Source organism: Cebidichthys violaceus, unplaced genomic scaffold (genome assembly GCF_023349555.1).
Source record: "Cebidichthys violaceus isolate CVI_PGR_0920_01 unplaced genomic scaffold, fCebVio1.0.p SCAF_22, whole genome shotgun sequence".
Classification (NCBI taxonomy): Eukaryota; Metazoa; Chordata; class Actinopteri; order Perciformes; family Stichaeidae; genus Cebidichthys; species Cebidichthys violaceus.
Window position 1 is genome coordinate 2,336,434 of NW_027176395.1, and position 18,006 is coordinate 2,354,439.

The following is an 18,006-nucleotide window of genomic DNA, read 5'->3' on the forward strand; positions in this document are numbered from 1 at the left end:
GGTGGCGGTTGATGATCACTGCATGTGATCCGAAGAGTCATTCAGTGATAAACACTGAATGACTCTTTTTATTTAAGAAGAGATACATTTTGACTATTTTAACTGTAAATTTCTATTCCATATTCATGATCTTTGACTTATTTTCTTCTTTCTTTTGCTTTGTTTTATTGCGAACGTTTTATATTAAAATACCTTAAAGGTAAATTCCTTGTATGTGAAAAGCTACTTAGCAATAAACCTGTTTCTGATTCTTATTTTTGTAATGTTTCATTTATAAACACTGAATTGCATTTTTTTTTTTAAATGTCCAAACAACAAATCTATACAAATGTATCTACATATTCTACAAAACACATTTTGGACAGTACTGCAAATAATACAACATCAACGATGTCAAGTATTAAGAGTCTTCACTCTGTCAATTATCTGAGAAATGTGCAAAAAGAAAAAAAAACTCCAAAAACAAAAAGGTTTTCGGTGCACAGCACAAAACCATCTGTAAGATCAGAACCGGTTCAGATTAGATGTTGTCTCTTTGTAGGAGAAAAAGTCTGATCAGTGCAGGAAATGAGACATTTTGCCATTTCATTTAACTCAATGAATAAATTATTCATCTGTTTCAGCAGCTGAATCATCAAAGACATGTGAGATGTATATTGGCTTGTTCACGATTTTTCAAAATCACACTTCATTCCTTTGTGTGAATGAAAGCTTCATGTTAAAGCCTGTCGCGTGTCAACGTTTCCCTGCTCCTGACTGAATACAGTGGGTCACCTTGTTGTCTCGAGCTGCTAAAACCACCTTCAATAGTTTCCTTTGTTTGGAAATGTTCAGGTCTAACTGCTGTTTTCTGAGGCTTTTCTGCTCCTATGAGGGGAAAAAAGAGCTTTGGATCAGCAAGAAAACAAGTTTACACATTTAGAAAATTGGCACTGGTAAAAAAAAAATACATCTTTCTGACACTCAACAAATCTCAGTCCCAGCATCTCTTTTAGAAGTACAGACAATCAAATGCCTCTTCACTTTGGTTCACCTCCACATGGAGGCTGGCTGGTCTCAGGTCAGTATACGTCCCTCAAAGACGTGACGGTGAGCGATCGGGAGAGTTCTTCGATGCTGGTTTCACGCCAAGGGTCAAAACTGACCGTCCTGTTTCTAGAAAGCATCAGGAAGCCGTTGGAGCTGAAGCGTCCCGGGACGTTTCCCACATCGAGCCAGACGAAGGCAGCCACAGAGGCAGAGTGGAGGGTGAAGCTGTAGCCGGCCTTATCCTCCTGCACCGTGGCCTGCAGGGAAACACACACACACACACGCACACGCACACACACACACACACACACACACACACACACACACACACACACACAAGGTTTATAATGAGTAAATGTGAGCATGAACGTGTCAATAAAGTGTGTTAGAAGTCCACTATGTGTGTCTTTGTGGCCTTGGTCTTCCCTTCCTCACTCTCTTGCCACATTTCCTGTCTGTACCTCGACATTGACTACCAAAATAAGGGCGTAAATTACACATTACGCATTACAAATACACATTATAGATTAATGGACTCTTCCATCCCTGCTTCCATGCGTTATTTTAAATCTTTGTATAAACAAATAAAAGCAGCCTTTTGAACACGGCGTCTTACTGTGATGTTGGGTCTCTGGAGTCCCTGAGCGTCTTTGGGTGAGCACAGGAAGTGGTGGTTGGTGGGACCCTGCTGGCCGCCGCCGCCGTCCTCCAGGTGGAAGGTGAGCAGGCAGGTGAGGCGGGTGCAGCTTCCACATCCTGCCAGCAGGGCGGCGACTGGCTGTTTAAAAACGGTCGCCGCGCTGTCTCCGGGGACCGGGAGCAGGTCCGACTTCAGCGTGCAAACCGGGTCCAGATCAGACCAGGAGTACACGGACACCTGATCCACAAGAGAAGAAATGAGAAAAGTAATGAATGAATCTGATTTTTATAATTTGTAACTGTACGAAAAAGCCTGTTTCATAATCTTGTTTTTTATTAATACACGGTATTGTTATTTTTCTGATTCTGGTTTTAATGTGTGCACAGAAATACGTAGAAACTGTAAGCACAGGGATGCAATTCATCTTTTTTACATCTAGCTTTTGTTCCCTTGGAGTTTGAAAGCACTTATTGGAAGCTGTTTGGACAAACGCTGCCTGCACAGTGAATGCAATGTGAAGACACAGTTCGCGGTTGAAGACGTACCACAGCCCTGAGCTTCAGGTCGTGACTCAGGTCTGAGACGGCGTAGACGAACAGCGCGCCGCCGTCCTCGAAGCCCACCGGCAGGACGGCGGCGAAGAAGTCCTGCGCGAAATAATGCAGCATTTTCCACTTCCCACCAAACTCTGCACACACAAGGACAAGATTAATTTGTAGGGAATATTGTATTGATCATGAAAATATTTTCATTATAACATACTTTTCTCAATGCAGGAACAATGTTTCAGCAAAGCGTCAATCTAGAAATGTGTGTGCCGAGTTGGCGTTCACTCACCGATCGACGACCAGGAAGGCGCCTGCCAGACGTCGTTCAGCTGCCAGTAGAGAGCGCCCATAGTGAGACCTTTGCCCTCAATGATCTCACTCTGACTTCGCCGATAAAACTCAGTCTGTGACTTCACACACTGCGCCTGCATGACCTGCGACATGACACGCGATCATCACTACGCGTGAACTGTGTTTTTCAACCTCCTAACCTCGTTTTTTTTTTTTTTTTAGAGCGGTCCGGAGTGGGAGACGGGGGATCTTTAGGGGGGAGACAGCGGGTCAACTGTAGATGCCACATAGAAGTGGTGTACGTCATACGAGAGCTGGGAACATGACGATTGATTTGAGATGTAGATCAGCAGTGTGTGTCAAGTTGTTCTAGTCATAAATCATAAATAAAAACTGATAAATTAATCAAAATACAGTGTAAAAGGGCTTAAAACGTTATGAAGGAAGAATGTGATGCCACCCCCTTACGTCTCATATGTACTATTAACACAGTTTTGGAGCAAAAGTCAACAATTTTTGACCACTCAAAAATCATAACAAAATTCCACATTAGGACAGACCTTGATGAACACGATAAAAAAAAATATCCATGCTGCAATATGTTTTCTAGAACTTTTGACATTTGGAGATTTCTGAAAGAATTGCATTTTTCGGCGATTGGACAGCGAGCGCTTCTGTTCTCGAAACTGTTTAGAAACCCCCTAATTGTCAGTATACCTAGGAGGGCCAGACATCCTCTGAACGCCCTCGGTCTGTGTCGTTGTAACGTTACTAGCCTAACTTTGTGGCGTTATTTCGTTGCGTTATGAGGTTGAATTATTGGACACGAGGTGAGGGTGGTTTGTGGGATTGACCTGAGTGATGTAGAGAGTGTCTGTGAATCTTTTCAAGGGATCCGTGGAGTTCGGCAGGTTGAAGTGTAAAGCAGCCTGCAGCAACATCTGCTGGTTTCCATCCTCATGGTGTTGACGGTGGGAAGAGAAATTACTGTTGTAGCTCCAGTCCTCTGGTACGGAAACCTGAAACATCACAAAACAGACGGAAACTTTACACCACCTAAAAAACAACAACAATAAACTTCTTGGGTGTGATGGACAAAAATCAGCTTCTACCTCTTAAATCCTGCTTTTGTAATTATTTCACTATTTTCACCTTCACTGTTTCATCTGATCTAGTCTTAATTTATTTAATATCTTCCTGTCTTGAATGTTTTCTTTTATTATGTGCTGTTTTCTTTTTTTATGTGTCAGGAATCTATCAAAATTATCATTATTATAAATACTATGAGCAGCAGCAGTGGTTAAAATGTATGCTTGACTCTGAAAATGGATCAAAGTACCCTATAATTATGTATTTTTCAAAGAAATGCAGCCAAGAAATTTGACCATGTGGCATCCATCTCTGGTCCTTAATCACGTAATAATATGAAGAAAAAGAATATAAATGTGCACAAAAGAGATCCAAACACATCTAAACTTCTCCAGATAGCATAAAAGAGGATACCTCAGATTTAAGATTTAAATCTACTGATAAAACAAAACACAACTGGAAAGGATTATTCAGTCACCGGCTGCAGAGTGGAAAAGGACGGCCAAGACTGGAAGCCGTACTCGGAGGCGAAACGTGTTCGAGGGAAAGTCGTCCAATCCCAGCAGTCCAGAGTGTAGCTGTAGAAGTGTGTGTCCCCGTAGTGAAGGTCGTAAGGGTTCGCCGCCACCCAACCCTCCTGCTCCGATTCAGCCCCGTTTGTCGGACTGGAGACGAGGAACGGGCGACTCTGGTCCTCCTGAGGGAGAAATGAAGATGGTCATCATGAAGCATGTTTTAAAAACATAAACATGGACGAGAGAGTGAGAGGGAATGCACAGAAGTGTTGGAGAGGTGCTGACCACAGAGGTGAAAACACGCAAATCGATATAATTTAATAAAAGTAAAATAGCAATAAATTAATAATTGTGCAAAAGTAGCCAAAGATGGGTTTTTTGGGCACATTTACAAGCGACAAATGATTCAGAAGACCTGTAACCTGTCGTTGTTGGTGTTAAGACCACATTTCCCATAAACCCCCGCTGCTTTCCTGATGCTAAAAGGATCTTGATCCTGGACTTTCCTCGCCCTCAAGGTCTGGTTTTTGATTTATTTCTATGCTGATGATGGTCTCCTGTTTTCTACTCACTTTTCTAAATCCAGGAGTCCAAAATACAAACAAGTTCACCGTAAAAAGGATGAACAAGGTTTCAGCAAAAGACCAATCTAACACCGGGTCAGCTGATTGGGCGTTCTCTCACCGACCGATGACAACGAAGGCGCCTGCTTATAAGCATATTACTCTTTTAACCATCAGTTATGTATTAAAAACATAAATCCTTTTCTTAGACATCACCTCTTGAACGACCGCCCTGATGTTGTTCACATACAGCGTCACATAGTCTTTCAGGTATGTAGGTCTCTGAGAAACTGGGATGTTGAACCAGTCTGTCGCCAGAGCAGCTTCGTTTTCGTTGTTCCCACTCCAAGTGATTATGGAGGGATGAGACTTGAGGCGCTGAACCTGGAGAGTAAAAACAAAAACGAGTACATTTAATGTCCGAGACAGGATGAAACAAAAACTTTATGAATGCTTAAAACTACCTTTTTTTATGGCATTTTAAAAACGTGTTTTGGTTGATTTGTCGTAATCATTACATGCGGTTGTATAAAATCTTCAGATATGACATCCTCTGAAATGAAATGAAAACACAACGCTCACCTGTTGGAGGACTTCTTCTCTGACCGTCTGTATGAAGTCGTCCTCAGCGGGATACATAGCGCAGGCAAACATGAAGTCCTGCCAAACCTAGAGACACACATCTCAACACTTTGAGCATCCGTTTGTCCTACAATATGTTCATAATGTCAAACATATAATCATCTGTCCAGAAACACCTCGTTTCTTCTGTACTGGTTTGTAACAGTGATGATTGAAGGGGAACATTACTTTCTGATTTATGTATTATTTATTATCGACATCTGTCGCATCTTTGTATCTGAAGTTTTACAAAATACCTCGTTTATACGTGAACGTCTGCTGTGGCACTGAATCAGTGCTAACATTTAGTGTACTGGAAGAAACACAAGCACTCACAATAGTGCAAAAGTCTATAAATCAATTGAACCAATTACAAAATAAAACAGAACACAGATCAATTATATAATAATATAATCTGACAGTCAAATGTCACCTGTAACCAACCGTTTGTTGTTTTTGTTATTTCTGCTTATGTGGTGGTACATAAAGCAATACTGATGTCACTAGAGGATGCCGGTAGTTACCATGATTCCCATCTCATCACACAAGCTGTAGAAGAGATCCTGCTCATACACTCCTCCTCCCCACACCCTGAGGGTGTTCATGCTCGCATCCACGGCTGACTGCAACAAGTTCCTTAAGCTGCGGGACGAACACACAGTTAATGTATTCACAACATTCTCAGCGGTTCAAACAAGGCCTGTCCTGTGATTCAAAGTCAGGTAACAAGTCTGCACAAAGTCACAGAGGAGACCCAACGGTTTCTCTCAGAATATCCTCGTGATTATTGATCGATATTCAGCTCACTCAGTCGGACTCAGAAGACTCAAGAAAAGAAAAAAAAAGCGGCTTTCCACACTAAACTCACACAGCGGGAGTCACTTGGTCCTGGAAGGAGTGGGCTGGGATCCAGTTGGAGCCTTTGAAGAAAATTGGTTTCCCATTGATGCGGAAATAAAAGCTCAAGCCTGGAGAGCCGACAACTGGCTGCTGGACAAGTTCCACTGAGCGAAAATACACCTGCAGCAGAGATTTTCATCAAACTCTAAAGAAATGCACTCATTGTCTATGAATTCAGTTGATTTTTTTTTATCTCTGTGGCACATGTGGAGCAATAACAAGAGTTCAGTCAGAAGTAGGAAAAAAAAAAGATGCCCCAAGATGTTTAACCTCAGCACCCAGAAATCTTAAAGCATGTCAGTAAACTGCAAACAACTATTTAGATGATCGATTAATCGTTAAAGTGATTTAAAGCAACAAAAAAAAGGCCAGAAAATGCAGTTTTTCAGTCTCTCAAATATGGAGATGTCCTGATTTCCTCTGTTTTATATCATATTTAACTGAATATCTTTGATATCTTTGGGGTTTGGACTGACAAAACAAAGAGGTGCAGACATGTTGGGCTTTTGATTCTACAGCACACTCTGCAGCTTAAAGCCTAAATAACACACGAGGAGACTGTAAGTGAACTCTGACCTTAGACTCTGTATTCAGGATCATGAACCGGCCCTGAAAGCCTCTGACGGTGAGACGATAAAAGGGTTGGTCTCCGTGTCCGTTGGGCCACCACAGCTTCACCTGGCTGCTCTGGAGGAAGAAGAAAAACGCAGTTTTTAAGTGTTTAGAAACGTTTTACTACTCAACGCACTAACTGAGGAGAGTCAGTTTGAGCAGGTTGTTTCGAGTACCGTGTTGATGTTTAAGGTGAAGCTGTTCTTGGTCTTTCCTGGGAGGAACTGCGTCTGGAGGATCTGCTCCGAGTCCAGCTCGGGTATGGAGAGAACGATTTGCCCGTTAGTCGTCTGAGCAGCGTCGACGAGGAGCTCAACCTGGACTCTCCACTGAGAGAGGCTGAGATCTGGACAGACGGACGGATTACATGGAGTATAAATAAAGACAGAACAAACACATTTGATTATTCCACATAGGGTGGGACACAGTAGTACTGGAAGACATTAACGAGGGAACGCTACATAACAGAAGTCTATAATTCAAGACTACTCATCACTTTCTATCAGAGCAAATAGAAGCAGATTTTTTTTAATATTTTGCCTCAAATCCTCCCGGTTTTTGTTACAACAGTATTCCTCAGTGTTGGTGTGTTTTTCCCAACACAAGCTCGGTGATGAAGAGTAGATGAGACGTACTGTGTAGAGGAACAGAGGAAACCCGGATGAGCTGCAGGACATCAAACGCCTCCAGCCGAACTCCCTTCCACAGTCCCATCGTGGGGAACGAGGGACCCCAATCCCAACTGAAAGAGCTTTGCTCCTTCAGCAGAACAGAGGCCGAGTTTTAGATTACTGTTCATTAAGTTCATCTCAGCTCTAATAGTAAAACTATAATAAATTGTGTAGCCAAAATACAGACAGACAGACGGACCCCCGAGGACAGAAATGTTCCCATTAAAACCACATTACAGCATAAAGTCTTTTTCATCAGGGTTTTAGTCAAGAGACCTTCCTTCTACACATTGTAGTTTTTACTATTTTCCACCACATGTTTATGAGGCTAATAAAAATGCTTCAAAATCCATATTTCTGCTATAATCATTGACAAATCCCAGACCTAGAACTAGACCTAGACCTAGCATTCAGTCCACAGAAAATAACTAATTTCATAAAAAACAATAGACACGTTACGTAAACAGTCTTTAAAGGGTTAAATTCTGAAAATGTATTAATATTTTCTAGTTATGATCAGGACGGATGTTGGTGACAAAATTGAAATCAGTAAAAGTGGAAAATAATATTAATATCTTATATTTTTATGGCAGTTTTTTGACGCTGACATTCTTGTCCTCTAAGGACATCGGAGAAACTTTTTTAAATCTGACAATGAGTCAATTTTTAGTGCAAGAATAAAACAAACTCAGATTGTTTTACTTTCAGGTTTCCAGATGTGAAGTAAAACGTAGCGGGACGTTCTTACTTTCCTGATGAAATTGACGTGACATTCCCCCTTCTGGACATCTGGAGGACATTCAGGAGGAACTCTGTAGGCAGAGTGAGCTTTCCTCCGCTCAGACGCATAAAGAACCGGAGACAACAAGCTCACTTTCAGCACGTTATCCCCGTCCTTCAGCAAGTCTCTGACTGGGAAGTCCTGCACAGACAAACGATGCAGGTGAGAAAAATGTGCCCGGTGCATCGTGAACTGCTTATTTTCCGGTGAACTGCTTCATTTCCGGTGAACGTACATATCTACGAAACATGTTGTCCGTCTTCCCGACGTCGATTCCGTTGAGCCAAATCGATGCTGCAGTGTCAACGCCGTCGAAGACGAGCAGCACCTTCTGATTGGCTCTGTTGAGGAGCACACAGGTGAGTCAGGAACAGGAGACAGGAAGTGCTTTAAAACAATAACACAGTTCATCATACCGACCTCAGCTGGGTGGAGACAGTGAATGTGGTCGTGTATGTCCAGTTATCGAAGGCGATCCACCGATAAGACACATCGTTAAACCTGAAGTATGGGTCCTGAAAGAAGAGTACAAAATGATTTACTTTGTTCTATTTAATTCCTCTCAGTTTATGAATTATTACTCACACCTGCTGCTGAAGCATGTGTTGATAAAGACATATGGCATTGCACCAAAAAGAAAAAAGTATTAAAAACATGTATAAATAATTTACTAACTACTTAATCATATTGTCTCTAAATTGTATTCCTACAATGAAAATCTAGATGTGTTTTACAATTTAGTTTTTTAATTCAAGTGAAAATATATAACATTTGTACTTAGTATTTCTACCTAAATAAAATGTATATATACATACACACACACACAGTATATCCACACACATATATACACAGGTATATATACACACACACACACACACACAGGTGTATATATATATATATATATATATATATATATATATACACACACATATACACACACACACACACACACACACAGGTATATATATATATATATATATATACACACACACATATATATACATATATACACACACACACACACACACACATATATATACACAGGTATATATATACACACACACACACACACACACACACACACTGTGTAACTGCATGCCGTACTTCCGGAATAAGGAGAATACATAAAAAAATACAGTTGTAGTTATACATCCTCACATAAAGTACTGTCTGTACCTACCTGGATGTATCCCTGCTGCTGTAGAGCTGAATGAACACATCCGGGAACCTCAGCGGGCAGCGACACCGACCCATCGGAGTTTGACAGACTCCATTTACCGTTCAGACTCCGAGTCACTGAACAAAACACCGATAAAACTCCGCAAAACAAACACAACAAAACACAAACACCGTTTACAAACGGAGCCATAGTTTTTGCTTTGTATATATGTCACGGTAAGTCACGGGAATACTACTTTAAATGTACTATCCAAGTTTTGTTGCGGTTTCTGAACAGGCTCTTCCTAGTTTGTCACGTGACCCTCCTCGTGACAGTCATGTGATCAGAGTCTTGGAGCGAAAGAGTTAAAACATTTCGGTGGTTAAAGATTTAAAAAAATAAATACATTTGTTTGCGTGTGGAATCAAAATTCTCACATTTTTAACTAAAGAATAAATAATGTAGTCTTGTATAAATAAACAAAAATAGTATTTTGGTAATTAATAAACCACAAACACTACACACATGGTTATTGATGAGTTATCAATTTTTTAAAACTTAGAAGCATACTATTACATTATTTGTCTTCTGTGACAGAAGTATTCAGTAATCATAAGTTCATACTTAAGTAAAAGAATACTATCACATTAAAATACTATTAGCATCAAGTGCCAGAAGTAAGTACTGATCGTGTACTTGGTGGGTATTGACGTACCTGAGAATTATTCATAATCAGTCACAGTGAGACACTGAAATCATACTTTTGTCAAAAATGTATCTGGCAGTTTACCTGAGGGCAAATACAAATATTACAAACAGTGATTTAAAAAGTCCTAAAAACCCTAAACCTGAAACACTGAAGGCTTTATTATGACAGCTGATGTCTCAAACAAATAAAAAGCAGATCCGTTGTATGGATTTAAGTAACTTTATTGAAGGGAAAACTAAAAAAAGAAACAGAGCCACAAGTTGATTATCAACCATTTGCTTTGCATCAATATTTTAGGGCTACAAGAAGACAGTGTTCGATTGGGCGTAAAACTAATAGCTCATCTACTGGCTTCTAAATAACAAAAAAAAAAAGAAATAGAATGCCTTTGAGGGGAACCACATTTTTCCAACTGTTCAGCCTTACAATCGACATAATTTGCAGAAACATATCAGATATAATAGCCTACCTTTATTAACATGCATAAAATACAACATTGAAGTTCTTATAGTTTCCTTAACATTGATATATACTGCTGTGCTTCTCTGTACACACACTTTGATAGTGGAATAAGATACACTTCCTTCCTCAGGTAATAGATTCCTATACTAAAGATCAGAAGAACATACTGACGTCACACCAGTCCAGAGACAAGAGCCACGAACCAGATCAGATTTTTACCACTTTCAAAATAAGAATTAAAAAAATAATAATGCAGAATTTCACCAAATCGAAACTTTTTTAAAATTCAGAGTTTACAGGTATGGCAAAAAGACAGGCTTCTCTGTAAGTGCTTTGAGAAATCCAGCTTAGAGTAAAGTAATGATTAAATCGCACAGACAGTCAGCTGGATGGTCACGGGGCTGATGGGGTTCAGGAGACATTCACAGTCTACCAAGTGTGTGCGGAGCGAACGTCATCGCCAAACTCTTACTGGCGTTCAGAACCACAGTGATTATTATTTTAAACTGGCACGTGTCCTAGAGAGAAAACACTATCTTCTTATAAGCGCGCAGGTGAAAAAAAAAAAAAAAAGGGGGGGGGGGGGTAAAAAAAAAATGCTCTGATTAACCAAAAAAGAAAAACGTGAAAAAGAATCCCTTGTGTGTTTTTTTGTTTTGTTTGAACCAGCAACAACATTTTCCACCAGCTCTCCAAATGATGCAATCACATTGCGTATTTGTGCGTCCATTCTTTTGCCATTTTGATGTATCTGGAAAGAGGAAAAGAAAAAAAAAAAAATTACTTTAAGAAGTCTCAAACAAACATCTCATGCTCGACAACGTTCTCTTTATAGATCAGTATTTGTTAAAGCACATGCACTCGAGCACATTGCTTTGTGTCAGTCTATGCATAAATACATAACAAAAATACACTTTGGACAAACTGAACGTGTCCATTTTGAAACTGAAATAATTATTTGATGAAGGATACATTTTTTTTTTTTTTTTGCCACACAAAACCATTTCATGCTGGAGTTAGTGAATAAGTTTACATGCACAGAAAATTCTGCTTCTGTCACAATAACTGAAGGCTCACTCCCAGATGACATATGTGTGTTTTTATCATTTTAATATCAAATACTACATTGCTTTGTTTCAGTATGGGGATAACCAACGGTTAATAACAACAGAATATTACTGACTCATGCTCATTTTAATGTTTCTACATAAAATGGGTGCAACACAAGTTAAATATATGAAAATGTGCATTTCCAGTAATTGCGCTGAGTTGAGCTGCAGAGATTAGTGAAGTCTTTTAAAACATGTTCTAGTTGCAGCTTCTCCAAATGTATTTAAAGCTCCTCTCTTTGTTGTATGTACTTTAACTATAAACGGAATATTCCTGGAGCTTCTAGGGAATGGTCTGAAGATTAATAGATAATAAAAATGTGTTATTTCAAACCCTGATGATTAGTAAGATACCTGGAAACAAGCTAAAGCTCCAGATGCAAAGGTTTGAGTAAACGCAGCACTCTGACTCTTTGTATTTATTAATTCATCTCATTTCCTGCTTCATGTGTTATTAGAATGTCTGGTCCTTTGACCCTGAAGCTACGTAAAGATCTACCTGCTTCCATCTGCCAACCTTTTCTTAAACAAACATATCCATCTTGCTATTTTTCAAACCATTCATGTCTAGATGAATGCATTTCCAGGAAGCCACTGGTGTCCGCATTTCAGCACACTATGGAAATTAGCTTGTCACAGTACATGACTTGTTGGCCGTATTTAAGATGTTACATCATTGCACGGCCGGTAGACTGTTGAACAAACTGCTTTGCTTCATCGTCTGCTCAAACAGGAACATTTTCAAACTCAAACTGTCCTTATTGTTAGTCTGCTAGGATTCAGTTTCAGACATCATAGCTCATGAATGCAGGTCTGTTTGGCAGCCAACTGTTGGCGTGTCCTTGAATGCACCACCATGAACCTTACAGCTTTACCGTGCAACAATAACTGTGAAAAATAAAAAAAGCAACCCATCATGAACTGTGACAGAGCAGCAATCTCTGGGCTCCAGAGATAAGACAAATTCACATTTTGATTTTTTAGAAACATTGTATTTTATGTCTGCATCTATCAGTGGGTCTGTGAGAACGTATTGATTAAGACTACTGGATCCTCGTTAGCCGAAACCCACAACTGTGAAGAAACCATTGCGTCTGTGGGGGAAGAACGCCAACGCGTCGGTGGAAATATTCTGTTAAACTTTGTTTATTTACAGCAACGGGACTCATCCGCAGGTTATCAAAGTGCATGTAAAAAGCTGAACTCAGTGAGACCAGAACATCACAAACACAACAGAACCACACCCAGAACACCAGAACAAGATGCAGCGCTGGCTCTTGATCTTACCCTAAAGCAAGGCATACTTCGTGGTCCACTCCTGAGCTAGTTTATTGTACCTGACAGAGTGAAACTACGTCACACACTCATTCCACTAGGCGTCTGAAGGTCGCACTTATTGTGGATAATAAATCATAAAAATATACAAATCAGTTGCCAGTTTAGTAGGTATACCTAACTAAAGAACAAACAAAGCAGTATAACACAACAGTGCTGCAATAAAGCCTTCATGGAGGTTCAGTTTGGTCTCAACTGTTTTAGAGAGATGCTGATTCACGGTCATTTTGGAGGCTACAGCTTGTGGTGCTGTTAAAGTCTGCTGCATTACACCGAGAGTTGTTTCTATTATTTTGTCCACCCAGTTCATGTATAATGCAATACAATTCAGAAGAACAACAAGCTGCCGCCTCCGAAATCATCGTCAAGTTGAATTTACAACTCTCCAAAACTGATTGGAGTGCATTCGTTTCAGTCAAAGTCTACCCAACAAACTGGCATCAGAGTGTATAATGCAGACCGTTAAATGGGTCGTTTCATATTCAGAGAAAAGTATATATAGAATATGTACACTTACTTCGAACTATCTGTTTTGTAGATTTGTGCGATCTCTGGCACTAGTGGGTCATCGGGGTTCGGGTCACATAGGAGTGAGCAAATGGAGAGAAGAACTACAAGAAACAGAACAAATACCATTTTTCAAAAGAGCAAATTAAAATACCAAATATGCATTTTAGCCCATTTACCAGCCTCGTTTTTTTTTTTTTTTGGACACACAGAAACCTAGATTGAATGTGCGACACACGTAACGTATAGTTGGACAGTACCTTTAGAAATAGTAAGCGCAGGAGACCACTGTGATCTGAGAATATCCAGACAGATACTGCCGTTACTGTTAATATTTGGGTGGTAAATTCTTGTTGTAAAAGCAACCTGGAAGGAAATGAGAACATAAAAACCAGTGAGGACACATCAGGTAATTGTTATGCAGTTCAAATTCCGACAGGTGGCTCGACTGGAAAGACAGGTATTATTTTATGAGGGTTGTAAACAATCAAAATGTGTTCATGACGCCAAACTGCTGGGCTCTGTTTCACTTCAGAGGAAACGCTGCTCTGTAACTTATTAAGGAAATGTGTTCTTATTTAAAAAAGAAATTAAAAAAAAAGGAGTCTTTGTTCAGGTGTGATTGAGCTCACCTTGGGTGGTTTGAAGGGGTAGTCTGTTGGAAAATGAATTGTCAAGAAGAAAACACCTCCCTGATACGGACTGTCGCACTGAAAGCAAGAAGGACATTTCCATATTTCAGTATAGAACAATCTAAAACCGCCGGTCCACAGCTTCTCATTATCAAGTCAAATTTCAACCTTTATCTCGTGAATACATTTAAAAAGTCAGCCAGGAACACAACCTCAGTGACACATTCAAACACCCTGCTGCCTTAACGTAAAAACAGAGATCAACAATTAAGTCATAAAAGGATCTACTTACAGGTCCCATGATTGTGGCTTGCCAGTGAAACACTGCGGAGAACAGAAAGTAAAAAAAAGGTAAGGAACCAAGGAAAGGACACAAGTATGTGATCTGGCAGGAGATAGTCGTCTAAACGGTCTTTGCAGCTTACAAGTAACACCAGTTCTCTTTGTAGAACATGTTCAAACTCCATGGAGGTAATGTGTTAGTTTTACTATATGTTCCATCACTCTACTTATGGTGGAGGTATTAATGAACAATATAAGCAGTTCTTAGCATGATACCTTCGTCCCTCTGTGCTTTTAGAGTTCACTTAAACACGCAATACAATTTCTGTTAAATTAAAATGTTCAGGAAAGTCTGTTTTCAGCCGTATCTCCAAATTTGTGTTCCTCACATTTTAGTTTTGACGTTTCCTACTGTCGGTTAAACGGTTAGTCAATCGGCAGAAAATTAATCAGCAACTCTTTTGATAGCCGACTAGTTGTTTTGGTTGTTATTAAAAGTAAAAACGATGTTGTCCAGCTTGTCAAATGTGAAGATCTGTTGTTTTTCTTTATCATACATGATGTTAAACTTAATATCTTTTGGAGCGTTGACTTAGAAAACAAGACAGATGAGGGTGTATCTCTGGTCTGTGAGTAATCATAACATCTTTTTGTCATTTTACAGACCAAACGATTGATTAAAGAAATTAAGACACTTACTGTCATCACCCACTGGGCCGGCTGAGCACTGTGCTGGAGGGTCACGAGCCAGGTCGGTAAGCTCCTATAAATTTTTTTTTTTTTTTTAAAAATGAAAAGAAGAAGAAGTTTAGCACAATAATCAATTAAGACCACAGTCATCTTCACAACTACAACAATGAGGATCCACTGTTGATTAGCACTTCTTGTTGTTTCGTCCTTGTGATTTGTTGGTGTTTTTAAGTTAACCCATATAACTACATCAGCGCTGTATTAACAGTGATGTTTAGTTTTTACTTTATAGAAAAACAATGTTGTTCAATTCACAGTCAGGTGATGAAGGCTTTTTCTTAATATACAGAAGTAGACTGTGACACTTTGTTTGCTTCCAGCTGAAGTTTATTTAAAGGGGCCTTCTGCTTATTTTGCGTCACACTTCCATGAAGTTAGATAGTGGGGCCACCTTGTTATCCTCACTCCAGTTAACAGCAGGACCACACCTAAGCACGTGTACTACAACCTCTAATGTTTCATTTTAGGGTCCACAGCTACGTCAGAGTGAGGTGGAGGCACAATTTCACAATAAAGTGTATATATGGATTTCCTTGAAAGAAGAGCCCCGGTAAACAGCAGAGTGAAGACATGCGTCCTCGGTGGGAACACTTTATTTAGGAGGTTGTTACTCCACTCCAATCTGACCCCGTTTAAGTGCCAGAACACACCCTGTGATGTGCAATGGCACCGAACAAATACGACCACATACCAGCTCTGACTGCTCACTCAGAGTCAAAAGAGCGATGTGAGTCATGGGTATAACACGTTTAAACGAACTATTAGACACTGTTGTGTGTCTCACCGTGAAGCTCCGGTAAATAGTTCAAATAATAAAAAAGGTGTTTACGTAAAAGTAGTTAGTGTTGAGCCTCTCGTTTTTAGTCTATCTGTCATTTCACTTCGACCAAACACACACACACACGGAACCTGTAACGTAACCGAAACTGCTCGTGCTAGCAAGCTAAGCTAGCTTAGCTGAATGGTGTTAGCCGATCAGACGTTAAGCCATATCCGTATGTGGCAGCGGCGCGCGCTAATAGCCGTTAGATCCCCGTTAAACGACGTTATCTCACCTTGTGGATCCTTTTCAAAGCCATGCTCTCTCTCGACGTTCTTTCTTCTTAGATTCGAAGGTTTTTCCGATGCCAGGATGATTCCGCTATCTGTTAAATAATTTAATGCTGGGTCAACTCGACCCGGCCTTTCTTTTTCGAAGCTAGCGTAAGTTAGCTAGCGAGCTAAAAAACTACGTATGCGCAAAGAGTTGGTGACAAAGATAGCCGGCGCTGTTAGCGAGCTTATTTTTTTTTAGCCAAAAAACAGACGTCACACTTGTCCTTCGGTAACCCTCCGCCTTGTATTTGGTTAATCTGTATCCCCCAGTTCAGGCTCAATAAGTGAAGTAACACCGGGACCACAATGCTCCTCTTGCTGTCGGTCGCTGCCGTTAGCCAACTAGCGGCTGTCTGCATGTATTTGAGGCTTTATTATGGAGAAGGCGGTCCAGATGGCAGCTGAGTGACGAGGCGGATGTGGTGATGCAGTCAGACCGGTTGTTTAATAATCAAACTTAAATCAAATTGGGATCTACTTTTTGTTTGTAGTTATGACCAAACAAAAATGTAGGCTATGGAAGCCCATTACTGCCCAAAAAATTAATAAAATAAAAAGTATCTTGTTGTTGTTAATTAATGTATGAATTATTAGTATTATATTATAAATATAATAATATATACATAATATATATTATTTAATAATATTATTCAATTATAAAATATAATAATATTATTTATATTATTATTATTATTATTATTATAAATGTATTCATTATTTATTTAAACAATCACAGCATACAAAACTGCACATTTTCTTTTTGACTGCAATTTGCTTTAACTTGCTACATCAATAGGCTTATTATGGGATGGTTAATAATGACAAGCTTTCTTTTGGTAAATAATAAGATCACTTGAATAGAGTAAGTAAAATAGTGCTTGCAATGTTAAATTAAAAGAATACGTAAATCTTAACAAGATTGGACTATTATGTGACTTTTACTTGTTTTGGTAAATGTACAAAAAATATTTACGTGCTGAAATAACTCCTTCTGAAGTTAGTTTCAGTAATAACATTACTGAAATATTACTTAGATGTTGTGTGTTTTCAAACTAGTAAAACAAACAAAGTGCTTTTAACTTTTTTTGGTGATGTTAAATAGTGAAAATAAAGTGGTGGAATATAACTGTATATAACTATAACGAACTAAAGAAAAGTACTTTATTGCAATTTTGCGGGTACTTGTGCTTTGAGTATTTTGAATTTTCTCCTACTACTATAATTCTATTCTACAATTCAGAGGCAAATATTGTACTTTTTACTACATTTATTTGATAACTTTACTTTCCAGATTCAGATTAACACTATACGATGCAATAATCAAATGATGTTACATATATCATATCAATAAGACTTAATTGCACAAGCTACCCACCAGTATATAAATAGCCCCACCTTTACCACCTGCAACATTAAAGTGACGTACACATGAATGCATCAATAATCATAATCAAATATTATATTTATTATTCTGAAATGGGCCATTTTAGCAAAATGATTACTTTCACTTTTGGTACTTAAACATTTATTTTGATGCCAATATTCGGCTTTCACTTAAGAATAAATTTGAATGCAGGACTTTTACTTGTAAGAAAAATTATTATAGCTTTTCGAATGAAGATCTTCTGCATGTCCTTGTTTTGTATGATTGTAAACTGAATATCTTGAGGGACATTTCACTATTAAGACGATTTATCGACGATGAA

General features: G+C 39.2%; 2 protein-coding genes across 3 annotated transcripts; both read right to left on the reverse strand.

The window, feature by feature from the left end:
* Positions 1 to 99: 99 nt before the first annotated feature.
* manba (mannosidase, beta A, lysosomal) lies at positions 100 to 9,725 on the reverse strand. The gene is made up of 17 exons (XM_068718085.1): positions 9,441 to 9,725; positions 8,681 to 8,775; positions 8,496 to 8,601; positions 8,228 to 8,401; positions 7,444 to 7,567; positions 6,985 to 7,154; positions 6,773 to 6,883; positions 6,165 to 6,316; positions 5,821 to 5,938; positions 5,258 to 5,344; positions 4,892 to 5,059; positions 4,076 to 4,294; positions 3,363 to 3,527; positions 2,507 to 2,651; positions 2,215 to 2,357; positions 1,646 to 1,906; positions 100 to 1,286 (listed from the first exon to the last, which is right to left on the reverse strand). Exons 1-17 carry the CDS (start codon positions 9,627 to 9,629, stop codon positions 1,062 to 1,064), a joined length of 2,652 nt encoding a protein of 883 aa, XP_068574186.1. The 5' UTR covers positions 9,630 to 9,725; the 3' UTR covers positions 100 to 1,061.
* A 603-nt stretch (positions 9,726 to 10,328) lies between these two features.
* On the reverse strand, positions 10,329 to 16,654 carry LOC137877652 (ubiquitin-conjugating enzyme E2 D2-like). 2 transcript variants are annotated; one of them, XM_068717685.1, is made up of 8 exons: positions 16,261 to 16,654; positions 15,155 to 15,218; positions 14,466 to 14,497; positions 14,174 to 14,251; positions 13,802 to 13,907; positions 13,552 to 13,645; positions 12,987 to 13,036; positions 10,329 to 11,341 (listed from the first exon to the last, which is right to left on the reverse strand). In XM_068717685.1, exons 1-7 carry the CDS (start codon positions 16,282 to 16,284, stop codon positions 12,988 to 12,990), a joined length of 447 nt encoding a protein of 148 aa, XP_068573786.1. In that variant the 5' UTR covers positions 16,285 to 16,654; the 3' UTR covers positions 10,329 to 11,341; position 12,987. The 2 variants fall into 2 exon arrangements, with proteins under 2 accessions (XP_068573786.1, XP_068573787.1); XM_068717686.1 differs by lacking the exon at positions 12,987 to 13,036.
* Between the last annotated feature and the right edge of the window lie 1,352 nt (positions 16,655 to 18,006).